The sequence below is a fragment of the Montipora capricornis genome, chromosome 14, assembly GCF_036669925.1.
Source record: "Montipora capricornis isolate CH-2021 chromosome 14, ASM3666992v2, whole genome shotgun sequence".
Lineage (NCBI taxonomy): Eukaryota > Metazoa > Cnidaria > Anthozoa > Scleractinia > Acroporidae > Montipora > Montipora capricornis.
Window position 1 is genome coordinate 12315305 of NC_090896.1, and position 27500 is coordinate 12342804.

The 27500-nt window shown below is 38.8% G+C and overlaps 1 protein-coding gene and 4 pseudogenes across 1 annotated transcript; 3 read left to right on the top strand and 2 right to left on the bottom strand.

The window, feature by feature from the left end:
* The window catches only part of LOC138033473 (uncharacterized), a 15945-nt pseudogene extending 4562 nt beyond the window's left edge, over positions 1–11383 (top strand).
* LOC138033282 (uncharacterized) lies at positions 1551–4413 on the top strand. The gene is made up of 6 exons (XM_068881044.1): positions 1551–1732; positions 2196–2268; positions 2507–2635; positions 3098–3291; positions 3617–3685; positions 4056–4413. The coding sequence occupies exons 1-6, from the start codon at positions 1551–1553 to the stop codon at positions 4411–4413; spliced, it is 1005 nt and encodes a 334-aa protein (XP_068737145.1).
* Positions 11384–12798: 1415 nt separating the features above from the next.
* Positions 12799–14852, bottom strand: LOC138033474 (ATP-dependent DNA helicase RecQ-like; annotated as a pseudogene).
* Positions 14853–18885: 4033 nt separating this feature from the next.
* On the top strand, positions 18886–23876 carry LOC138033508 (uncharacterized; annotated as a pseudogene).
* Positions 23877–25063: 1187 nt separating this feature from the next.
* LOC138032596 (ATP-dependent helicase wrn-1-like) overlaps positions 25064–27500 on the bottom strand; it is a 2834-nt pseudogene continuing 397 nt past the window's right edge.

Consider the following 27500-nt stretch of genomic DNA (forward strand, 5'->3'; position numbering starts at 1 on the left):
AGAACTTATTTCATAATTGTCCCTATGCTGAGATCTATTGTAGATTTAGCACTCTGACTGATTTTGGAGAATTCGAGACACATATTTTTCTCAAGAGGTCAGAAATATTATAAAGTGTAACACTTACCTGTGGTTACTGAAACTCGACAGCTATTTTTGCATGCATCTATAACTATCTCAGACCAAGCCAGAGCTTGTCAAAGCCTCTGGGAATAGGAATTTGTTTCCTGATGTCTTTTTTAGGCTAGTGAATGTAAATATTCTTATCTGCAACATGCACCTTATATTTAATACATTTTTATTTTCAGTTATAATATTTATTTTCCTTTTCCATCACCCTTAGTGATTTGAATTATCTTGGTGATGCTCTACGGGAGCTTGATGAGGATCTTGACGATGACAGTCAATTATTGACTGACAGTGAAGAAGACATGTTCTACAGGTCAGTGAAGTTGGTTATGTACTTTGTTGCTTGAGAACAAGATAACTGTTAGCATTATGGGGCTGTGCTAGCGCAAGACTCTGGTGGTGGGTTCATGATAAATAAATTAAGATTAATTCTGTATGTTTAACGGTTTCATGAGAATAAAAAAGGTAAGCGAAGGTAATGCAACTATATTTTACTTCGATAATTTGTGACAGTGCACTCATTTTACCCCCTCTCTCCATCAATTCTCCATTTTAAGGGTGTTCAAAGCTAGACAAAGCTACTCAGAAAGGAGAAAAGGAGTACCTTAGATGTTATGTCACCGGGGATCACACTCGGGACCTTGCACACCAAAGGCCATGCCAATTGTGTCACCCGTGTAATATTGTTTTTATTTTCTCATAACATATAGGGAAGAAGAATCTGGGGATGAAATAAGTGCCATGGGTTCCTCTGGAACAACTGATAAGGACCGGTCAGCATCGCCATCGCCTCTTCATTTATCTCTAGCTATGCAAACAGATTCTTCTACAGCAGAAACACCTTCCTCTCCAGAAACAACCACAGCCTTTCCCTCTCCACAACCAGTCCCTTACGTGAAAAATGCCCTGCGTGCAAGTCCATTTAATCGTATAGAAGAACAGGCTTGCAAGGAAATCACTCTTGTTGTAGGAAGAAAAGTTGTTTGTTCCCTCGACTTTCTCATGCAGTTGTTTGTTGAAAAGTGTCGCCACCCTGGTTGTCTGCTAGCAACCACAGTGGACCACACGCTTTGTGGCACTAGTGTTTTGATCAAGTGGAAATGTTCAGCGGGTCATTTTGGGAAATTCTGGAGTTCCCACAAGGTCAATGGGGTCCTGGCTAACAATCTCCAGGCATGTGGTGCTGTCCTTCTGTCTGGTAATAACTTTGCTCAAGTTGAAAGGTTTGCCAAGTTTTTGGGTTTGTCTTTCGTATCAAGGTCGACATTTTGTCGGGCTCAAAGGGTGTATTGCATCCCAGCTATCAATGAGTGGTGGACATGGCAGCAAGGTATTATCAACTATGTGCTGCAAGGCAGGTGATGGGTGATGGCCAGTGTGATTCTCCAGGGTTTACAGCTAAAAACCTATGTTATTTTTTAATGGAGATGACCACTGGATATATCATTGACGTGGAGGTTCTCGATAAGAGAGAAGTCGGGTTAAAGTCTGTTAATATGGAAAAAAAGGCTCTGCAAAACATCCTTGAGCGAATCACAGGTGTTCTGACCGTGGGAGAAGTTGTTACAGATGCCTCAGCAAGTATCAAAAAAATGATGGGTGAGCTTAGAAATCAATGTACTTTTGCTTTTTACCTTGCAGCGTTTTCCGATTTACTCAAGACAAAAGTAAGAAGTAGTACAAAGTACCAGTAATTTGTGCCTTGTTGAGTTTGATACTCAAGAATTAAATAATTATGGTGATGAGATCTTTTAGGTGTCGTCAATGCCAGCTGAGCACTGAACTTCAGCAATTTAGACATGCAGTGTAGTAGCACATTCACTTTTGTAAGCCATTTGAACCCTACCCTAGATATTATACCCTAAGGTACTTTGTTATTGTTCTGCTTTGGATATAGGTGTAGGTCAGTATCGTTGTACACACTTGCTATACCATCATGGCGAGGAACCAATTAAATCTCTCCATTTTCAAAGAGAAGTCTACGATTTATTTTCGTTCAAGGTTGGTGGGATTCTAAAACAGCAAGGCATTTTTTATAAACTTTTTTTTTTTGTGTTTCCAGGAAGTGCCTTTCCAACAATTTTCCATTCTCTAGATGTTTGGCACAAAGCCAAGAGCATTAGAAAATGTATCAGTAAGGTAAAAAGTAAGGTGCATAAATTGACCTGAAATCAGCTGTGTGTATATGTAGTAAAAATATCCTGACCCCTTTGAACGATTTTCAATACATGTCTCGGTAAAGGTTACATAGGTTACAATTTCAATGGTAGCAGTTTTTCAAACATTTACTGGGACAGGTACAGTAGATTCACACACAGTGCATGTTTTTGCCAAATCTATCATAACAATTATATATTTACCTTCATTTTTATCTCAGATTGGCAGTGCAAAGAACATGGGAAAAATAAGTCAGTGGGCAGACCACATAATTAACCACTTTTGGTTTTGCTGCGAAATGGCCTCCAAAGAAACTAGCAGTGATGAAGAGGCTCTAAGGAAGATGAAGGTAATTATTTTGTACATAAGCTGGAGTCATTCATTTCACAAACTTAGTTCAGGATGATGATTTCTAATCATTCTGAGTACAGTGTATTTGATTGTTGTTGGATTAGCAACTTACTTTCGATGACTTCTACTTCATTATGCTTATGTAGAGCTAAAAATATATTTCGTGAAGGGTCTGACTGTTCTACACTTTCTGGTAAACGTAATTTCATATTATAATAGTCGAGTCTGTGAACCTTTTTTGTTGAATATGAATGTGCTTGTTAACCAGTGAAGTTAATTTGTTCAAGCTAAACTTGTGAGAACTAAAACCAAAGAATACTTGAAAAAATAATATTAACAAAATTAATAATCACGAATTAAAGAAAACTAAGCAGGGCGGTTAGCCTGCCCTAAAATGGGGCACATGGTATCACACTTTTTTACAGTACACTAGTGTACACCAATGTTTCTCACTATGCAGGATAAATGGATTGGCCTATTGCATCATGTCTGCAATGACCATGATTGGCCTGGAGGGAGCTGTGACCATGGTGAGTTACCGGAAGACCATTCTCTCCCATGGTTTGACAGGAGAGCAAAGGATTTTGAAGCACTGCAAAAGATCATTGTTGACCCTGCCCTGCTGGAGAGTTTCAAGTCCTACATCAAATTCAGGTGAACATGGAATACGTTTTTTTTTTCCTCTTATATGCAGGGCTGTCGCTTAGATTTCAAGATGCAGGGTACATGCTACACTATATTTAGGCAGGGACTTAAACAGCTACGAAGTTCAATTGGTCTTAATAGTTTATTAGTTCTGTTGGATATACACAAACACTGTAGAAACAGTTATAGCTCTATTAAATTTTAAGTGAACCGTATCAGTGGAATCCTTTTTAAATAAAATCTCTACTGCGGTCTTTCATGTATTGAATGAGGTTTTGATATTCATTGAAAATATTAGTATTAAATTAAGATATTTTTGTTATTACTTCTTTAGACACACTGGTGCTTTGGGATGTGCTAATAGCATGTCTCTTATGTACACATCTAAGAAAGTGTCATTCACGTAAGTCACATTGTTTCCTTTTACCTTTGTGCAGCACGGTTTAAGCCAACAGTTAAATAAGTGAATGGCAATAAATGACACTGTCATATTTGACCAGCATTGTAAGAGGTCATGCAAAATCGTTGGCTCTTAAACTGATCCATGTCAACATTGTAAGTTTCTCGTTATTCATGTCTGCGCACAGCAGGTTTATTTATCAGTATTGAATGTTAATGAACTGGATTGGAGAACTTTTTGATATTCTCTTGTGAAGATTCTGTGAAGTTTTATCGTCACTATTTTAACTTATTGCAAAGGTACAGCTGTAGCTTATCATGCATGTTTCCCTTTAATATTGAATTTTTTTTATAACATTTTCAACAACTTCCAGGAAAACAGTTTACAGAGCAAGGAAGAAATTGACTGCTATAGATTGGAACTACCATAATGATCTGCCAAATGCCACAAATGAGGATGCTGAGACTGTGATCACAAGAAAGTATAATCAACGGACGAAATCTTGGGATGTGAGGACAGTAAAAGTGTCCAAAGACTATGGATACATTTGGATTCTAATGGCAAAGATTTTCAAACTTCGAGTTGATGATGATGATTCAATCGCACGGGAGGTTCCACTAGAGGCAGATGATCCGAGACTCATTGCTCCCACCATTGCAGAAAGTGAGCCTCCTCCATCTCATGAGCTCCTTGCGAGAAGGAAAAGTAGATTTTCACAAACAAGTAGCTGATTAGTGTTGCCGAAAACAAAGCTTCAGCGACTGTAGCTTTTAGTATATCTTTTGAGACATAGGGGGTAGTCTGAGTCCTAGACTGACACATTCATGGCAGATGCAGTAGCACTAGTCAAATAACAGTCCTACCAATGTTCATGACTGTCTTTCCTTGTCTGTAGTGGCTCCTCCAAAAATCTTCTGCAATAGCCCTTTTCACGGTTAGTTTTTCTCATTTACATTACAATGTAATCTAACGTGGGTGCGATGCAATTTCAGGTTTAAACTACAAAATAGCCTGAAATTGCCTCACATACATGCTAGATTACATTGTAATGCAAATGGGAAAAACTAACCGTGAAAAGGACTATTGGTATAGGATTTAATAGAGCGCAAACCAATTATGGAATAGGACACATTTTGGGCATCCTACTAAAGAACAGTTACGGATATCAGATATTGTTAGAAGCAACATTTATTTACAGTCTGTCCCCTTTGACTTGTTTAAATAGTAGTCCCAAACACTGTTCATGACTGTCTTTCCTTGCTTGCAGTCGATGGGAAATGGAAGCACTTTCTGTTTCCCTAGCTATTTTTAGGGGTGCAGGGATGGGACTGGGGTGAGAGCACTCACCTCCCAACAATGTGGCCCAGGTTCGATTCCAGATCTCAGAGTCACGTGGGTTTAGTTTGTAGTTCATTCTCTTCTCTGGTCAAAGATGTTTTTCTCAGGGTACTCTGGTTTTCTCTTATCTGCAAAAAACATCACTTTCCAAATTCCTATTCGATTGGGCTACAGTGGACAAGGAGAACCCATTATTACTTTTATTTATTTTTATTTTTTTTTGGGATCGATTACTGGCAACATTTTTAGCAAGGGTTCCCTGTACAGTAGCTTCAATATAGCTTGATGTTGAATAGTGTAGCCAGATTTGGTGAATGTTGTAAAGAACCTCGCAATACCACGGTATGTCCTGCGGGTGATGTGATTTTTATCAAACTGATATTACCATAATAACAGAAACCCATAAGGGTTGAAACGTATAACGGCCCCTTGTGTGCTGAGAAACAAGCTTCTGAATATTCAATTTGCTAAGTACCATATTTGGAACAACCAGAGCGAGGGGTTTCCAAATATGGTACTTAGCACTGAAACATTCAACCAATCAGTTCGCACTGAATATTCGGAAGCTGTGAACGCGCATTACACGTTTCAACCCTTGTGGGTTTCTGATAATAATTTATAATAGTTATGGTGTACAGTACACCAGTGTTTGTCAACAGAACATACAGGCCAGTGATTAATTTTGATTAGCTGCCATAAATCTGTTCATTTTAAATTTAGAGTTTCTGTCATTCCAATGTTGAAATAACGTAGACTAAACTACCCTTGGTTAGAATTTTCAGAGACAGGAAATAAGACTCAACTTTTAGCTTGTGTTCTTCAGATGCCAATGTAACAATACTAGGGCAGCAGTCTCTTTCAAAATGAGAGATACTCATCCTCTTGAACAATCTTCATTCCTTATTCCATTTCACAAGAAACTGCATTGTTATATGTAATAACAAAAATTAAAGTTAACAACTCCATTGTGCTGCATGTAATAAGGTCTATTGGATTGCACAATAGAGAAGAGGATTTTTTGCTAATTTTGTATGGTCGTGTACCAACAAGAAAACTATTCACAAATAGAAACTGAAAGTCTAGAAAAATCTATATCATATTACTAGTTATTCCTTGTCTTCATTATTATAATTGTTCATGTAAGTTCCAAAAGTGCCACAAAACAGTGAATTGAGCAAGGCATGTATGACCCATAATGCTTTACCTGCCAAAATGTACTTGTGTACAAGTAAATGGTAGAGTTGTATGTAGAAAGAAGGTTTCTGTCATTTCTGCCAGATACCCTTCATCAGGATGCTTGGCTATTACTTGTGAAGTGAACAATAAATGTCAAACAGAATTGCATAGTGCCTCCCACTATAGACCTCTTCAAATACAGTCGAACCTCTGCTACTAGCCACTTTTTTTAACAAGGACCAGTTTCTTCAGTCCCCAAGGTGGCCGTTGAGGAGAGGTTCAATTGTACATAGATCTGGGCAGTGTTTTAGAAGTGCACTAAAACTAGCCTACTTCACCACGAGTGCAAATCACAACTTCTACACCTATATGAAATAGCTTGAGATAGAATGACAATGAAATAATGCATAATGAGGCTGAATAATTAGGCTCTGTTGGTGATCCTTGTGGGTAATCATATGTGTTTTTGTTTTACTGGACAAGCTTTTCAGAGACTATTGCTGTAGTTTTTTTTCTCCAGTGACATTTCAGTGCTCTTGGAACCCCATATATATACCTGTCGCTGAAGGGTAGTGTCGGCGAATGCAAAGTACACAACAAGAGGGAACAACTTTTCTCTTCCTTTTTCCCAGGTAGCCATGGGTATCTAAAATATAGTTTCTATATGCAGCCTTACGGAAAGTACGGCTACTACTGTCCTGTCTGTCATTGCGGATATCTGCTGTATTTTTGGCACAAAGCAGTAAATATTCTGCATCTAAGCAAAGTTTTCGAAAGCGCCTTGTTTGCGAAACATAATTCCTTCGCCCACAACACTTGTTCTCCATGTCTTGCGGCATAGTACGACAGCAACTACATTTGCACCATTCTGGAACTGGCTCATGGTCAATAGATTGTGTACTTGCTGATGTTACATTCAGAGGTGAGGTATTATCATCGCCAGCAACATTGGGTTCTTGGTCAGAGTTATTGCTCTCATCTTCTGGTTCCATAAGTAAAAGTGAATCGACATAATCCATGCTGCCTACACCCCTTTGTAATGCTCTGATGGCCAATGTTTTTGCCATTTGCTCATCAAGAGTGTGTATAAATTCGTACATGTGAAAGAATAAAACCTATTTCAGTGCCAGCATACATGACAAATAGGCCTCTTTGGAAAATACCATAATACTCTTTGTTTGTCTCCCCAAATTTTGCAGAAGCATTGTTTTTGTTTTCTCTTGGGACCATTGTAAGTCCCAAGAGAAAATCAAAACAATAATTATGGAAAATTGGAGGACAAAGAAAGAGTACTATGGTATTTTTCGAAGTGGCCTATTATCTGTCTATTATATTATCTGTCAGAACATGATTATAGCGTAAGTTCTTTACATTATATAGTTTTGTTTGGTGGTGAACAATAACCACTGCTTCACTTTTTGTCACAAAAAGGAACATAATACAAAGTCTTAGTATAATGGTACACTGTATCAGAACTGACTCCAAAAAAAGATCTAGTCACTCCTTTTTACTTGTATTCAAGGATCGTTTGCCTGTTTTGGTGACAGATACTTGTATACATTTATATGTATATATATGACAATTGATCACGACGACTAGAACTATCGCAAGACAAAATATTACCGCAACACGTCGATTCTCCAAATTTCCTTCCTCTTCTTCGCTTCTCAGCTGTTGTTGATTCTCCTGATGCTCACTGGAGGCAGCTGTTCCTTGACCCCCGCTTTCAGGCTGAGAACAAAAATTTCAGAAAGAATTACTGACGGTAAAACCTTACTGACAATGTGTGTGAAGCCAAGCTTGTGTACAATCGCAGCAAAATCTCACCTTGTTTTTACATGGCTTTCTCCTTGTTCTGCACTTACAAGCCGCAGTGCACGATTTCCCATCTGTTTTGCAAGGACATCCTTGACGTACCCTCCCAGTTTTTGTCAAGCAGGTACTAGAACAACTGCAGGAGACTCTTGACTATGCAAATTCCAAAGAAACAAGCACGAACTACCAGTAAATACGCCATTGCCAAATACACACAACTTCAAATATCACCGCTTCAGAGTGAACGAAGACAATCCTTTTTTTTTTTCTTTTAATTTTAGCTGTACCCGTTGGTCCTCCGCAATTACTGGTCATTGTTGCACATCTGTCGCTTTCTTTATTCTTTAAACAAAAGGTCACAGGCCAGACATAATATTGGTTTTCAAACGTACGCGACGATCCTGTGAAGACTTCAAAATCCCCTAAGATTTGCATTGCCGCGGGGCGCCGCTTCCGGCGATTTCTATTGGTGAACCAGCTACTGCTGTCAATCATGGCTGTACATGCACAATATCGTGCTACAGTCCCTTTAAGGAAAACCTTGGAATGGCTGTAATCACTTCACCTGAATTGTTGGCTGCCACACGGGAGGAGTATGAATTGAGGAAGTCTTTTCATTCTGGATTCGTCATATCCTTTGACAACTTTGACTTTCAGTTAAAGAGGACGAATATGACTAAGGATAACCAGAATCAAGACTACCACTGGGTCAACCACCAAATGGTGGAAAACCGAGTTTCTGGCAACTCCCTTGATGTCAGAAAAACTGATCCTGAGGATATTGTAAATATCCCAAACACCAGGTTTCTTCCCAATTTGTACGATCAGCAGAATCAACGTTTGGACTACATAATTTTGACATCAAGAATTTTAGTCTCATACTTTGAAGTCTTGAAGCCACTGCAGGATGCTTGCATATTCCACATACCACGTAGGTACACAAGGGAGATGTCTCAGAAGTCCAAAAAGGTATGCAATGTATCATTAAAATGTTAATGTTGATTCTTTGGAGTAAAGTAAACATGGGGAATAGACCAATTTCGATATATTAAAATTCAGCCTAAAACAATAGACCTCAGTACGAGGCTCTGGGGAATAACTACAGAGTTTGTGGGGTTTATTCCCTAGAGCCTCGTGCTGAGGTCTATTGTTTCAGGCTGAATTTTAATATATCGTAATTGGTCTATTTTGGGGTCATTACTTTTGAAGTTCTATAAACTTTCATAAAATAATACTAATAGTATCACTGAAAAGATCTTATTGCATAAATTAACCCATTTGCCTGCCTGGAAAATATAAACCTGTTGTTTGTAATTCATGCCTCTCAGTTCAAAGTGAATGCTTAATGTCTGTTGAAATGTTTTCTATTAAGAATTCACTTTTCAAATACAGTTTCTAAGAAAGTGTACACTGTTATCTTTATCTCTAAAATATTGTATTTCCAAATGACGTTTGTTTCTCCCAACAGGTTCCCCTTGGACTTATATTCAAGGATGAGAATATTAACGACGACATGCTGGCAATTTTGCAAATGTTCCACACCTATCTCCCCAAGTCTAGTGATGCAGCCATTGGAGTGGATGGACAGCTCTTTTCAGGTGACCAGTTGACCGTGGAAAGAGCTGTCAATGTAATAGCTTCAGTGGCAAATGGACTAACACCACAGGATCGCTTGGATGGGATTCACTTGCAACTCGGGGATTGGCATGCCTCATTGAAATTGTTAAGTGTAAGTGTCCATATTGGTGTACTTGAATTACAGTCAAGTCCATTTAAAACATGATGGAGGGCCAATTATTATGATCTGGTATGCATATCAACAGATATGCTTCAATTCTCATTTTCTTATCAAATTGATCAGAGAATATATGCCATAAAGGTGAACTTTTGAAACTCAGAGCTATTTGTAAATGAAGAAGCAAATATACAGATAACTTCTGCTGAACTCTCAGAAGAAGATAATTCCCCAACAACTAATGACAAAGCCATGTTTTGTTCATCTTACCTAAATCTGTTATTCGATATCTGCGGTGCTTGATTATTGATTGACTATTGATTAGTATTATTATTATATATATTATATTATATTATATATATATTATAATTATATATTATATATTATATTATTATATATTATTATTTATTTGATTATTTAGGTTATTTTTGTTTTATTTGTTAGTTGATCTACTCAAGATTCTATAGTGGCTCTTCAGCTGTTGACCAGTGTACCATGTTCGCGGACCGAACAGTGATAAACAGGAGAAATGTTTGCAGTAATGTCAAGTCAGCATACAGAGCAGACAGGGATTTCTTATCAACAGTGTTGAAGTCCAGGGTTATTGCTGCTGCCATGAATGTGTTGGGACTTTGTGTTTGTTCTCCCTCCCAATATCGAAAACCTCCAGAAATCAAAGAAACTCGAATTGCTGCATGAGCTTGCTGGCAAGGTGGTGGATGGTTTTATTTTTCAAGACAGTAGTAATTTGGTGGACCGCATCCTTACTGCTGAAGAAAAACAGCAGTTGTTGCAACAGCAAGAGCTTACAGATGATAACAAGTTTTCATGTAGGTTTCCTGGATGTAACAAGAAATACAAGTGTAAAAAGAGAAGGAATACTCATGAACTTTCTCATGATCCACCATTTGTTGCTGATGAACCTCCTGTTGAGCTTACCACTGCTATGCCTTCACCACCCTTAGACAAACAACACAACGGTGATGATGTCTACAATTATAACTGTGCACTTATGGCTGATGCCATGTTATTTTCCAATTTCCTTGATGCCATAAAGGAAGGTGACGGTGCATGAGACATGCTGCAGTATAAATACTTTCTTCTCTTTTGTAGAGCTGATGAATCACATAGCACCAAATATGCACTTGAGATTTTATACCAGTTCTTCTTAGTTCATGCCTTGTTGTCAAAGAGCGACAGGGAGCGGTTTATTTGGAACTGATTTGTGAACAATCACAGTGTGCAAGGGGGAAATATCCCCCTTGATGAAGACATGGAACACAGTAACAATTTTGTTAAGCAAGGGATAAGAAATTTGGGGCCTAATTTGACAGTCTGCAATTTCGTGAGTGTGCAAAGCAGAGAATGATACACGCACCATTTTAGACAAACTTGATGGCAGTTTAAACAGACAAACCCACTCAGGCAAGCATCCAGAAGGTTCACCTGATAAAGACATAGTAGAACTTGTTAACAGGGCTGTTGACTTGGATGTTTTCACCGAAACTGATGGGCGGCACTACCAAACGTTCAATGACTTTAAGAGGGACAGACTTGAAGACCTGGACCTATCAAGTCTGTATAAATGGATCAACAAGCACAAAAGGAATATCCAATTGGGCTCACGTGCTAGATGAATCATTTCATTGAGGAATCTTTCTTTCAAAACCCCAATCCTTTCTTCAAATATTGCAGCTGTGGATCAGTAAAGTTAGTTTTGTTTTCCCTCGAGTCCTTTGTCTTCGGAAACACCAGGGCTTGAGGGAAAACAAAACTAACTAGTTTCCAAGGGACCATACATTAACTGCTTTGTTATAGATTTAAACTTTCCCTTCAACAGTCACAGCAAAAGAAAGAAACAAAAAACTGACAGGGCAACAACTGCGGAATTACATCCTGGTCAGGATATATTTGTATTTGATCAGGGACACATGACCAAAAATCAACCAATCACAGTCCTTGTTTTGTTAAGTGAAAGTCTAGGTATATTAATCCATGGTTCAAAGACTTGCTAGCATTGCAAAGGATGTTGCTTCTTGAGTGTCTTTAAATCTGATAAAACATGGCAAAGTTTTTAGCGCTCATCTTCTTACTGAAGTAATCGAAATCAGATATCTTGCAGTTTGTGTTTTATCAAGTCTAAACCACTTGGCTGTGCCTCTTGTTTAAACTTGATAACACACTTCTACTCATTTAAGTAGACATACTGTGAACTTGAACCACAAAAGATATCCAGTACACAGATCTTAATCCCTACACTTATTATAGCTTGTAAATGTGTTTAAGAAAAGAGATAGGTAGATTTAGCTGACAGCCATTGAATAACCCTTCAGTTATTTATTTTGACCTGTTTGATTGTTTACTGAATTAACACTGTCTTTTGTTTTTGTTGATCATTATTAATAACATTCGACAAGATATTAGTCTCCTTTATTGCCATTCAGGCTGTGGGGATGAGGAGTATTGCGTCACACCAGCCCAAGCGGCTGCAAAGAAGACTAATAAGATAGAGATTTTATTTAAAAAATATTAGAATGAAAAACACATGATTACTAACACTTCATAAAATTGCGAAATACAAAGGATCTCATTTCATGCAGATCCTAAATTTAAATATTAATGGTCATTGTTAATAGGTTAACGTTGTTTTATCACTAAGGCCTCTGATCAGTTTCATAGACCCTGGCTTTAGGCAAGCAATGGAAATCCACAACTGTCTGTGTGTAGGTGAAAATATGATTTTCTAGTCAGGTGCTTGCTTAACTTCAACTAAGGTGAAGACCATTGACATAATTGGATTGGCCAAAACACAAGGCCACATAATTGTTATCATCTATAAATTATGACAATACTACTCAGTAAAATCCTCTAATAGAATTTCTTACCAAAAAAAAAAAAAAAACGAACAATATTCTACAATGTTGTAAAAACCTTTTATTTTGGGGGAGGGGTGGGGAAGTTTAGGATAGTGGAATAATCCAGTAATTTACTAATTCCGAGTAGGGTCCATTCAATGTCCACTTAATATTAATTACCTATTAATAGTAAATAATTACACACCATATGTTCCTGCCAAAGCTGTAAGCAAATCATTGTCATCATCAACAATATCTACATCACATGAATCATTGGGTTGATTGGCAAGGAAAGAACTTGTATCCATCTGGGAAAGTGAAATGTTGTCCATGACCATTTCAAATAGTTCATCATCAAGTAACATATCACTCCATTCGTCAAGTAGATCCTCACTAAAAACAACATTATTGTCATCATCGTCATCATTGCTGTTGACATTTAAGCATCATTGCTGTTGACATTTGTGTCATGAAAAGTTTCACCAATTACCCGAATCTCTTGTGCATGCCTTTTATGCCAGATTTCCACTGTTCTGTAAACGTCAGACATTTCAAATATGTGCTCCAGGTTATGAAGAACCTGTGAAATTTGAAGATCTCCAAATCCTAGCATGAATTGAATGTTGGTCAATGCCTTGAGATTTGCATTTGCAGCCATGCCTACAAAATCAACTAAGAGTGACTTGTGATACTTTATCAGGCATCTTTTTACATGCTCCCTCTGTAGTGGTTGAATAATCTCTTTTCCTGCTTGAACTGCTGCTACTCTTTGCATCTACAGACACAGGATATTGAAGTGAAGTTTTGCATTCTGGCAATCCACAGTCACAGTTGTTTCCGCAATTATCACAGCAGAGATGTTTCAATAGAGGCCTCTCATTATCATTGTTGAAGTGTTCCAGAATTGCTTTTCTTCGACAATCAGTTGATTTAATAAACAACTTGATGTTTCCCTCCACATGATTCAAAAGCATGCCATGATACAACAAAAATGAGTTACTCTGACGGCCATCACGCCCAGCTCTTCCAGTTTCTTGAACAAAGGCTTCAATATTCTTTGATGGCCCATAATGGATGATCCTGTGAACAGCTTTGCAATTGACTCCCATGCCAAATGCTATAGTTGCAACTAAGACCCTTATGATCCCATCCTCATGTTGGAAGGAGGTCAAAATGTTTTTCTTGTTTGTGGCAGGGGTGCATGAATGCAACATCTCTACTAAGGGCAATTTTTCACCAGTGCTTGTCTTCTCAATGAACAAGTCTTTCCTTAATAGTCCTCTTAGCATTCCATAGATAATCCCACACTGTTTTATGGTCTGACAGTAGATTATGGTCCTGATGTCTTCTACAAGCCACTCAAAGAATAATTCGAGGTCACAATCTTTGTTCATCATTATAACTAAATAGGTAAGATTTAACTTCACTGGAATTTCTTTAATATCCAATGGATTCTGCATTAGGAGAACTTTTTTGATGGTGTCTTCAGTGAGCTTTGTTGCTGTTGCAGTTAATGCAACCATTGGGGTATTTGGAGCAAGGGACCGCAACTCATACAGCTTTCCATAGCAATGACGAAACGCAGCCATCTTGTTGCTTTGGGATGTCCCCCTGTAAAAGAAAAACCAGTAACCATCAAAAATTTAAACAGCAACAAAAACAATGAAAAGGATGGTATTCGATCAATTTGCGTTGCAAAGCAATATTAAAATTTTATAAGGCATAGTGGAGTGCTAAGAATTAAGCAGACACTTTGAGCTTATATATATATAGACTCCCCTTACCACTGCCTTATTACGTGGGCTTCGTCGATGGCCAAAGCACATAATTTTTTGGAATACACAGAATTTCCAAGCATTGATCTCCACCGTTCGTTTTGGATCCAAGCTTCTGGGGAGCCAAAGACAACAGAAATCTTTCCCTTTTCTATCACAGTCGCCTCCTCTTCAGTGCAAGAGCTAATGCTCGCCGCTGTTACTCCCTTGCTTCTCAAATACTCCACTTTATCGTCCACTAGAATGAGCAAAGGCGACACAACAACACAAATGTGGCCTGGCTGACTTGATACGTGGTCGATGACTAACGGCAAAGCTTGAAAAATCAGAGATTCTCCGGAGCCAGTCGGCAAATTAACGAAAATATCCTTTTTCCTTTCAATTAACTTCGATATTGCTAGTTGCTGATGCGAATTTAAAGCCTGTATGCCGAATTTTGACGCTACACGATTGAACGCTTCTTCGAGATCCGCCATTATGTTACTGAAAGAACTGCATCATCTGGTCAAATAAAAGGAGCCAGGTGATTGGTTGAAATTTAAGGCGCGAACATTCGCAAGAAAATGAAAGCCACACATTGATTGGTTTATTCCGATAAAGCACTGTATGTCGGTTTGAAGCAGCCGCGTGGGGAAGGGGAGCGTTGCGTGACTCCGGCCCGAGCGGCTGCGAAGGAGACTACTGCCTGAGAGACCGGAGCAGACTTGGAAATGAAGGTTGGCCGATTTCGCTTAAAATTGGTACACAAAGTACTTATGTCGACTTATGTAATATGCCAAAGTTTCAGCTTCGACGACTTTTTTTTTAGCCGAGTTCTGGATATCAGCCCCTCAGGGGTCCACAGAGGCTGATTTTCAGTGCAATTTTGGCCACTTTTAAATCTCTCTTTTAGCAACATGAAATTCATTTCAGGCAAAAACAAAACCATCTTTGTAAAGCCCTATCCTTAGGCTTTTATGGGTGAGAACATTAGCTCATGGAAATTTTTCGCTAGCCTGTGGCTGTTATCACAACTTGGTCATATTTGAAGCATATGGAAAGCAACCGGAAATGGCCTGTTTTTCAGACCAAATATTTTCCATGCCCATGTTTTATAACTTGAGGTCTTAGTATCCCTGCAAAGTTCAGCCCTTAGTTTAGTAATATCAAGAAAAAAATACTAAGGTTGAGGCTTTTTACTAAGAAAAAAACTTACGAGAAGATGGCTAACCAGGCCACTTCCGGTTAAAGTTTCAACAAAGCGTGTCTGCAAAAATCAGCCATTTAATTTCGATTATCTTTTTTCCTTCCAAGTTATGGTTAAAAGAGATTCTGAAGTTAATTGTCACTGAAAAGACTTGCCCTTAGTAAGAAATTTTTATGTGATTGTTTTAGGACCGATCAAATAGTAGTCCGACAGCGGTTATAGATTTCTTGGAAGAAGTCTTGAAAATTACGGACAATAGAGCCGCTGCAAAAACTCTTTATTTACCTAACAACACATCTCGTGCCAGTAAATCACAATACAAAATTGCATCTTTTTCGTCCAAACTGCAATGTTAAGTTTATCTCCTTCAACGTATCACATCTGTGGCCCGTAGTAATGAAGCGCTAATTAAATCAGGATATAAGCAAGCTTTGTAGTTCCATTCAGTAGTACTATAACCCACCTGTTTGGGCTTTAATATTTTCTGAAGAAAAAAAGAACTTATTGGTCTCTTTAAATGCAACCACAACATCTGTCGTGACACTATTTGAGAATCGTTTTGAACCTTAAATAAATTTCGAATATAATTAAAGCTAATCGTTTAACACAAATTGCAGTCATGTGTCTGGATAAATTCACTTACAAAAAACGCTTACCTGGCTTCACTTTTACAGACATGCCCCTTTTCTACAATCCCTTAAAAGTGAGGTAACATTAGAAACTTTTGCCCCAGCTATAAATTGGTCGCAAGTGCGTTGTTGCAAGTTAGATATACACAGGTCGATTAAGACCGTACGTGACGAGGTCATTGTAGTTTGCCTTCCCAAGACGACATGTCAATGCCCTAGTAACCAGGACCGCCAGATCCAGAGTCTAGCCCGCTAACGCACTATGCCAGTCCTTTTTGTGTAGAATCCGAATGTAATGTGGACTTTAATCTGTCCCTGAAATCAACAAAATGCATCGGGGAAGAAATAAATGGCCAGCACTTTCAAAAGAAAGTGGACACCTTGCCGACTGCTTTGTTTATTTCCGAGAAAGAAACTATCTGCGATCTATTAAAATAGATGCATTTTGTTGATTTAGGACAGATTAAAGTCCACATTACATTCGGGTTCTACACAAAAAGGAACTGGCATAGCACGTTAGTGAGCTAGACTCTGGATTGGGCGTTGATATGTTGTCTTGGGAAGGCAATTTTCTTTAATAGTGCCTCTCTCCACCCAGATGTATAAATGGGCACCAGTGATTATCATCCTGTCCAGGAAAGACGAGCAGTAACCAATTTAAGCTCCAGCAGGTACGAGCGGGCACTAGGCCTTGTGACGAATTACCTTATCACCTACAGCATGCATAATGGCCTTCCAGGGCGATTACCGCCTAGGTTGCTTCTTATTACCGAAACCAAAGTTAAGGGTCAGCAATTCAGTGTGAGTCCATAAAGACTTACTTTTTCATTTGATCTACAGCTACGGGTGCCATAAAAAAAAACCCAAGTCCTTAAGGGCTCTAAGAAAGCTGAAACATTTTATTTCCCAAGTTGCCAAAACAGTAGTCTTTGCCGGAAGGATAACCCACTCCACCCCTGTCCTATCTTTGGATATATATGCCGTATGGATGCCACCATGGATCTGTGCTGTTTGAGAAAGCAACAAAAGGAAAATACTGATAGAGAAAGGGAAAGAGTGCCTGTGAGTAATCTTCTAGCAATTTAGCGGATTGGCGGCGAAAACGGACCGTGTTGGACATCCTTATCAATCATTTACAACATATGTGAGCCATTTACACTGAGGCACTGGGTATGAATAAATATTCAGTAAACAAATCATGCCATTGAGGTTCTCATACAAGTTCTATCATAATCATTCTCTGCAATATCAAGGAGACGAATCTGCACGAGAAAGCAACTGAATGGCAAGTCAGTCATAGCCAGCAAACTACAATGACCTCGTCACGTGTACGGTATTAATCAACCCGTGTATATCTAACTTGCAACGACGCACTTGCGACTAATTTATCGCTAAGGTTTCTAATGTTATTCCCTGCTAGCAGAGGCTCTTTTCCTGGTGTTCGCTGACGGGAGAAAAGAGACCTCTGCCATGGGTCTAAATGGACTATATTGAGCATGCTCCGCGGCTTAGCGACCGAGCTATCACGTGATGTTGGTAAGACGTCACGAAATATGACCTTTCACTGAAACTGGCGCGAAAACCCCGCAGATGCATATGGCGCGTCATGTCTCACACCCCGATTAACTCTCCGTGTAGTAAACAGAGAAAAATATCATCGACTAGATCGCCAAAAACGCCGGTTAAAAAAGTACAAAAATCGTCTAGAGATAATTGTTGTCTGATCTGTGGTATTAACTTCAAGTTATCTGGTCAGGGAAGCTTTTTTAACACAACCACAACTGCAGGACTTAAAGAAAATTTGACATTCCTTCTCGGAGAATCGCCCGATTTTTCCCTGTCATCCCGACGGATTTGCAAATGCTGTAAACGAAAGGTGGACTCAGTCGTAAAGAGAACATTAATTCTCGAACAAGACAAAGCATTTCTCATCGACAAGTATCGGAAAAATAATTCTACAAACGAGAGGCAATGCGCTAGAGAACCCACCAAACTCACTCCGCCGCGGTACAAACGGATGTGCAAGGAAAGTCCTTTGGCTGTAAACAAACAAGCTAAAGCAAGGAAGGCCATCAACAAAGAGACGGATGGAGTGGAAGAGCTCGGTGTTTTTCCATTGAGCACCAGTTTCGAAGAGTTGAGAGCAGAATTTGTTTCTCACGATCATTCTTACGCTAATAAGCTTACCTATGAACCAGATACTGTGGCACAGTGCGAAGGAGATTTTCCTCCCGAAGTGGAACAACCACCGCCAGAGCAAATTGCTGCGAACCAGTGCCATGGGAATTCTCTGACTGAAGTCGAACAAAGGCATGAGCGAATTTCTGCAAACCAGTTCGAAGGAGATGTTCAGATTGTAATCGAACAGCCGCGAGAACCGGATGTTGCAAACCAGTGCGTCGATTCGGTCGATTTACTGCAATCATTCCTCTCGGTTTTGTTTGATGATGACTTTCACTTCGACTTTGCCTCCAGCTCAGCTCATGACCAGGACCGTAGCGAAGAAGTTTCTGTTAATGCTGAATTAACAGGAAATGCCGAAGATGATGAAACCGAAGTGGAGGTGAGAAATACATTTCTGTCACTTGTCAATAGTCGGTTTTAATAACTTTATGCACGTTTACAAAATTAATATTTTACTCGAAGAATTGAAAGAATAGATGACTTAAAATTGATGGCTCCCTGCTAGCAGAGTCTCTTTTCCTGGTTTTCGCTGGCCAAACACGGAAAATTGGTGCTGAAACACTTTTTTTTGGCCTTTCATTCTCTGCGCTTAACGAAGGAAGAAAAATACATTACCTGTGTGCTTTCATATTGCTAGAAATAATACCCTGGGAACGAGGTTGTGTTATTCCCTCCTAGCCTAATTTTCTTTCATTCGTTAATGATATGGTTGTGGTGTAAAATCTTTTTATAATTTCTGATAATAAAAAAAGCCTTTGCTTGAAAAGAATTATATCAAGAAATATTCTTTTGTTTTCTTGCATGCTTTCAATAGATAAACATCAATTATCCTTCTGGCCCGAGAAAAGTTAAACTGTCTAAGTCTGACCAGAAAACTGCCACTATAGTCAAGTACATTGCACTAGGACTTCCCAAATTGGCCTTGGCAGCCTTACTGAAGACATCAACAGGCATCATTGAAGCCAAGAAGTTGTTGTTCAAGAAAATGGAGGAGGAACTTATGGGCCTTACATCAATAAAGGAACCTAGTGTTCTTAGGCAAAGCCGTCATGACTTGTTACCATCCTTCAAGATGGCTGATTTTGGTGAGGAGTTGAAGGCAAAAGCTCCTTTAACAACTGAGTTGCTCAACAGCCTTTGTGTCTCGAAGTCAAAAAAACGCAAGCAGGAGAATGGGAAGCAAGTTAATACTGTCATTGCTACCATTGCTGCAATCATGCTTCAAAACCGATGTCCACAGATGTCAGCCCTGGCATACCGCATTGGTTTGATACTACGCTTTTCTGGGGCAGGGCAAATGGTAAGTATTGAGCTTATAATTATCCTGGTTTTACCTGTCACTGAATTCCCACCCTATATTCTTAGGGAATTTTAATGGTATGTGCTGATCACTTAAACAAGTTCTCTGTTGGTTGGATTGCTATGCTCACTCCTCCTAGAGATGGCTCAATGAACCTATACTTAGAAAAGATACATTTAATTCCTATTTTGGAAATTCCATCATTTAAATACCTGTACCACCAACATGTATTCAAGAGTAATAACAATAATAATAATAATAATAATAATAATAATAATAATAATAATGATATTATTAATAATATTAATATTAATAATAATTTTTTTTAAAGTTTTTTAATGAAAATACTAATCTTTATTAAAGACTTCACAAGACTTATGTAATGAGTAATATTAATAATAATAATAATAATAATAATAATAATAATAATAATAATCATAATAATAATAATAATAGTAATAATAACAATAACAATGGTAAAATAGAGTAACTCAGGTTTTTAAAGAAGGTAAATACATTATGATTTCTCATAGACTGTTGGTAGTGAGTAGCAAGTGATTTCTCTTTACACAGTAGGAGAATATGACTGATTCTGTCCCTTATTCTGCAATGGAGAAGTTGAAAGTGAAATCTTTTAATGATTTTTGTGATCGATCGGTTAGGGCTTCATATCTGTATTATAGCTGTAATTTGATGCATTACTTAGTAATAAAATTCCAGTTCTCTGTTAACTGTATTTTTTAAGGGTTTGGAACTTATGACAGCCCATGGCATTACAGTCCATCCCACACAGCTAACAGCAAAGGCAAAGGAAATGGGAAAGGACCACGATAAGACTCTCTTGCAATGGAAGGGCACCATCGAGCAACATAAGGACACTGTGCAGTGTCTCGAGATTATAAAACAATGTCTACAGAGCCTAGAATATCTGCCAGAACTACCCAAAATTGGGCAGGTATGTTCCTACCTAATGACAAATGAACCGAGTGACTGTAGGATGATAGATGCAAGTGGTGTCTGTGGAGGTGCAGATACAATAGATGCTTCCTCAATAAACCTGGCATGTCTTTACAACCCAACCGATGTTGTGCACAGTATTGGAAGTAAGCTTTTGGAGAAGCAGATAAGCTCCAAGATGATCAAGGATACATGTGCTTTTGTTGCAAAATCAACAGAACAAGGTGATGATGCTTTGGATGCCATTAATAAGTCTATTGAGGTTGCAAAACACTCAGCCCCTAAAGGATTCCAGATCATTGGAGATAACCTGGACCTTCATATTAATGTCAGGCATATGGATAATTCTAACAAGAACAAGTCCCTTCATACATTTAACCTTGTTGCCATGGAGGATGTTGTTACTGGAGAAAATTTACCTGATGTGACTGAGAGGACTCTTGATGTGGTCCAAGTTCATGAGTTTCTGCCCTCCTTGGATGATGTAGAGAAGCTTAAGAAGGATCTAATTCCATTATGGACTCGTGTAATGGTTAAACAACTTTCAGCCTTTCGTTTCTTAAAGTCTGTTGTTGTGTACCACATACCACATGAGTACAGCGAAGCAATGAGATTACCTTCCAATCAGGTATCTTGTAAATGGACATAATATACTATTAAAGGGTTGCCCATAATAACTTTTATATGTAAGTTGGGTTGAGATTCGCAAGTATAAATTGCTATCTGTGGTTGTTATTTGAGGAATCTGTGATCCCCTAAATTAGTTTTTCTTTTTGTTATGCCACTGCTAGCAGGAAAGCTATGTATAAGACGATCATACAAATTTAGGGACTCCCAGATTCCATGGAACTAAACACAGAAAGTGTTTGGTATTTGAAACTCAGAAATCTTGCCACTGCAAATTTCATTAGACCTTAAATGTTATTATGAGTCCAGGTTATGTAGCAAGATTTTCTGCTGTCATGTTAACAAGACTAGTACTGTGTGGTTCTATGCAGTTTCCAGACTTCCCCCACCAAGAGTATCTGGAAATTCCTGGGGGGTGGGGGGGGGGGTATATGTTATAGCCAAGCTTGTAGAAGAAAAGTTCAAAGCTAAACTGAAATTTACCAGGGGAGGGGCACAAAACAATTTACCCCCTTTGGGTGGAGTATGATTTGAAATTTTTGGACACGACACATTTTACCACAATGATCACAGTGCAGTTTTTTGGGTCATTCAACGGTACTTATTTTTTACAGATACCTCTTGGTTGTCTTCCAAAAAATGAAAGCCTCAATGAGGACATGGTAGACATATTAGAACACCTCCATAGCAACTATGTGCCAATGTCACAAGTTAATGGTACCAAGACGCCTGCCGACTTTGTTTGCTTTGGTGGAGATCAACTCACAGAAGAGAGGTCAAGAAATATTCAGAAGGCACGGGCAGATGGCAGGAGTGTGGATGATAAAATACATGGCGTTTTGTGTAAGAATTAGGATTGGAATGGAATACGCATTGCTTACCAGGAGTGTTCATTTGTTGCGGATGTTTTCTGTTGGGTTGCTGTGAGTTGAATCTGTTATAAAACTCTTCACTTTATTCAAATAATATTTTGGACTCACCAAAAAAAGAATCAGTGAAAATTTCGCATAATATTTCTTTTGGACAAAGACTAGTGGAGGAAGATCTACTGTAATATCCCTGTCTGACACAAATGATTCACTCCAAACTTCACAAAAATTATATTTAAAGGTTCTTGCGAGGGTTTAATAGGTGAGAGTTTTGTGGGTTGTAAGATCTAATGCTGATTTTGGTCTCCAACTATGTCATTTGTTTTCAGCTTGCTGTCAACATTCTGCGGAAGCCTAATTCAGTTATGGATTGGGGAACAATGGCGAGCAATGCAATCGTGGCTGGGAATTCCAATGCTCTTAGAGACCCCCTTGACCACTATGATTCAGTAAAAGAGTTCTTTGCAATAGAGTTGGATGCCTTCATTATTGCTGCAACCCTTAATCATTTTGGAATGGAAGGTATGGAAAGCATTCCAACGAAAAACATGATGCCTGATAATCTTAAGAATTCCAGCAAAGAAGCTCAAAGAAATTGGCTTCACAGGGAAGTAATTTCCATGCTTGAGAAGTTTGTAATGCCTGGAGTGTCTCGCCTTCCTAATCTTCTCGCAGCTTACAACCCTCGTCCTGACTTGCCCTGTCGTGGCCACGGTTGTACAAGAGTTTTCAAGTATGGCAAATGTCGTGTTAAGCATGAGAAAAAAGAGCATGGCCTCACAGTAGCGGATGAGGATGCAACATCTGAATGTATAGTGGACGACAAGGGGACAGAGGACTATGTGTACAATTATGGTTGCCTCCACCTCAGCATTGGTCTTCTCCTTAGGAGTGCAGATGACTCTGTAAAAGAAGGTGATGGTGAACGGCTCTTGAGGGTGTGGAATTTTCTCACTGTTTTTTACCGGGTAAACAACCACAGCAAATATGCATTAGCTGCTCTCCGTCTCAAGGCATCTCAGCTTGGCTTGCTTACTCCAAGAGAGGCACATAGACTGAAGTGGAACCGTTTTGCCTCTCGAAAGGGAGGGCAAGGTAAATGCATATCTAGGGACCTTCTGGTAGAACAGGTAAATATGGTGTCAAAGGAATGTATCCGTGAGATGGGTGCACCTAACATAAACAGCAGCTCAATTGAATCTTCAACCAAAGCTACAGGGCCACTTCTAGGACTGCTGCAAAAGTCTAAGCAAGACCTTGGACAGGGAACCCGCAACAACCAACACGCCAGGACAAACAAGCAGAAGACATTTGTTACTGTGTTCGAACAGGTACACGAAAAATCAAATGTCTTCGACTTCAAGGCTGGTAGGAGGTATACTTGCTTTCCTGAGGTCAAAAATGATCTGTATGATGGGGTGAATGTCACAAGGCTGCACCGCTGGATTTGTCGCCATCGTAAAAAGTGGCATAGACAAAATCAAGCCTTTTACAAGATTTAATGGACCTCTTTAGCTTGAGCAGTTTGTTTACCGATTTCAGACCATGTGACATTCTCTGGGAGTTGTTCCTTTATCCATCTAAAAGTTATTCAATCATATACACATGACTATTTGAAAGTTTGAAAGCAATAAATCTCAAGAGCAATATCACATGGTCTGAAATGGGACAACAAACCACCCAAGCTAAAGAGCTCTATTCTTCGCATTGGTGAAAGGTTTCCATCAGAATTGTAATCTTTCATGGGGTATCACAATGACAATGCTAATCTGCAGTAAGGGTCCCACCCTTGAATTTCAGGGGTCCTCCACTGGGAGGTTATGGATAAAAACATGTGAATGACAATGCTGATTCAATTTGGGTAACATGCGACCTGAATGGATTACTTATGAAATTTGACTAATGCCACATCCAGCATAGTTGTTACTGAGTTCATACTTGTAGATTATCGAGAAATATGTACTACACTATGTAAATTCCATCACAAAAAATCTAAATTACCAAGGGTTAGAGTTTTATCACAAAAATTTAATATAAGGATTACCTGCTACTAACAACAGTCTCATAGCTTTAATATGGCAATTAAATAAATTCGTACACAGTTTGGATATCAATAATTTCAGCCAGTTTACAACAAATACATATCATTGATTCAAGCAAATTTGTAATATATTATATTGACTGCAAGGCGGACATGTTTAAACTCAGAAATTCCATTATCCAAGGTGGAAAGTGTAAATACTTTAAACAGTTTTAGTATATTACTGAAACTATAATTCTATTGTAAGCAAACATGAACACATAGCATAACAAAATACTGGTTATGATGTACACAAGGGCACCTCAATAAGGGGCAGTGTCATGAAGATTTTGCTGTTTTAGGCAATTCTGTGCTAAAATCATTACATTTATGTTTTAGAACAAAATAGTTCTGTAAAGCTATGACAGAGATATTTAATGAATATTTTCAGAGAGGGCTAGCTGTAATAAATTTATTGAGGATTTTGGAAGACGTACCATAGAAATTTGAAAAAAATAATTTGGCCAATTTTCAAAATAATAAGGCCACTGTATTCAAGTATCAATCCATTTCCATCCTTGCCATTCGTAGCGACAGGTGACAGGAAACAGTTTCATTACCTTCAAATAATCTTTAATAACAAAGCTATGCCATTAGTTTTGGAATTCAATTAACACGAAGACACCTAGCTTTTTATAGAGTTTCCAAATAGCATGCCCCTTTAAGGCCTCTGCTTTAAAATCTTCAGAAACTGTTTTTAGCAATTCCCAATAGGGGGACATGGGAATGGCAGGAGAGTGTGCACACCAGACACTGAAATCATTCATACAGTAATTATGACTTTTAGCAGTGTTAAAATGGTAGCTTTCACCCTGCATTAGCTAGAGTAAGAAAATATTGAATCATGCTGTGCAATAACCGATTGTACAAAAAAATTAATTCCCCTGGGCAGGTGGGAGGATAGTTCATTTGAAGAACCCTTCCCCTGGAATTACAGGTCCCCAAAACAACCCCTCTACTTAAATCCCATTCATCATAAACAGTTATGCCCATGGGGAAACTCTACATTATGACAGATTCCCAAATGCATTTGTCCTTACAACACATAACTATTCATTTCAATTAAAAAAAGTGCGAAAAAAGATAACCCAAAATAATTGGTCACCTTTTAATTAAAACCTTATCTACAGCCTCTTGAGTTGGAAACAAAGAAGTAATGAAGACTTAATGAAGAATAATAATTAGAAAAATGGTTGGTAAAATACGTGTTCTTTCTTTACATTAAGATTATTGAACACTGCCATTGTCATCAGAGCTGCTCTCACTGATGTTACTACAATATGCTGCACCAAGCAAAAGAGGATCATCTTCAAAATATGGCTCAAAATCCATTGTCATATAGGCACTTGCTTCAGATATGTCATTGAAAATGTCTTTTACAGCCAGAATTATGTCATTAGCCAGGTGTGGATTGAAAATGGGGAAATTTTCAATCAAATAATCTGCGAAAAATATCTATTCTAGCTTACCAGCTAATTCCAGTATGAGATCTGAACCCAAAGTCTCGTAAGTTCCAAGTTTGTCAATGTCCTTAAGAAGCTCAATGAACAGTTCACGTTCCTCACTTTCTACTGTACGACTAAGCGATTCCAAAGGCAAACTTGTGTCCACATTCTCCTCCGCCTCGAGTTGCATGACACAGTCAGCTCCCTGGCACTTGCAAAGCTGGGTACAAAAGTCACAGCACTTATGCATGACATCCAAAGTAGCTTCTTTTTCTTTAAAATGTTTCAGTAGTTCCTTACGCCGGCAACTGGTAGCTTTTACATAGTCTCTCATTTCTTTGTCACAGTGAGCAAGATGATAGGGCTTGTAGTACAGAAAAGCAGCACATGCCCTGCCATCCCTACCTCCCCTCCCAATCTCTTGCACATAGCTTTCTACTTCTGTTGGTATACCGTAGTGAATGATAAGTTCAACATCAGGAATGTCAACACCCATGCCCAAAGCACAAGTGGCAACAACCAGCCGCATTTTGCTGTCTCTCTTTACAAATTCGTATAAGACATTCTTCTGAATTGACTCGGGGGTCTTACTGTGGAACATACCATATAGTTCGTTGTTTGGGAGGTTTTCCAAAAGGACTTCAAAAATGTCTCCACATGCAGTGATGGATCTGCAGTAAATGATGGTTTTTTTCATTTCACAGCCCTTGGATTTCACGTCCTCGATCAGCGAGGCAAAGGTTTCATCCAGTTCCTCATTTCTATCAAGTTTTGATACACACAGTTTTATGTTTGACTTGTTTGGGCTAAGGTTTACAACCTTAGCACTCTTCATGTGCAGGTTCTTCATAATTTGGGATCTGATAGTTTTCCCTGCAGTGGCTGTAAGGCACAGAAATGGTTTTCTTGTAAACCCTCGCACATCACCCACTTTGCTGTAAGCTGCCCTGAATGGTGTGACACTTAGACCCCTAAAAAATAGGTGTTTCATTAGTACTGTGGTATATTGTTTTCGTGAAACGTGGCTAGCTTGTTACATTTATACAAACGGGGCATTTACTTAATTTTTTTTAATTGGCCTCTGATAGTAGGCAGAGCTTTCAAGGCAACACAAAATATTTTTTCCTGTGACACCCAAGGTTTCCTGCTAGCAGAGGCTCTTTCCATGGTGTTCACTTAGTGAATCCAAGGAAAAGAGCCTCTGCTAGCAGGGGACACAAAAGTGCGTGACACGCATAGCAATTTTTTTCCATTAGCAAAATTTGCAATTATCAATATGAATTTATAAAGGAATTTCTATCATGCTGATACCACCGAATATTTTGATGCGATATGCTTACACAATGAGAGGTAGCCACTTTCTGTCTGAACAAGTTTTCTTTCGGATTCTTCATTTGGTGAACACAAAATGATTTATAGGTACAGTGTATCTGCAATGTCTTGAAAAGTAACACGTGCTCAAGTTACTTTTCTGTCACAATATATCGCAGCAAACATCGACAAACCGAGATTAGGCTTACCAGCTCACTACACAATGTGATTCGTCCACAACAATTCCAACCAACCGATCGTCCATTTTTACAAGGAACTGCTTGGATTGGATGTTTTCCAAGGTTTCCGGACTGCAGTAAACCACTTCAGCTTGATCGAGCTCCGTCCGTTTATCATCGTTGCCGAACAGCTCCTGCTCCATTTTTAACGGCTTTGAGCTTGAGCCTTTGGCAGGACTCAAGCTGGTCAGATATGAGCGCATTTAGCGGTGAAACAACAACAACAAGTGGGTTCGATGGCAGAATTGGCACCTTTCCCGTTCGTGCAATAAGCACAGCAGTCTGGTAGATGAGAGT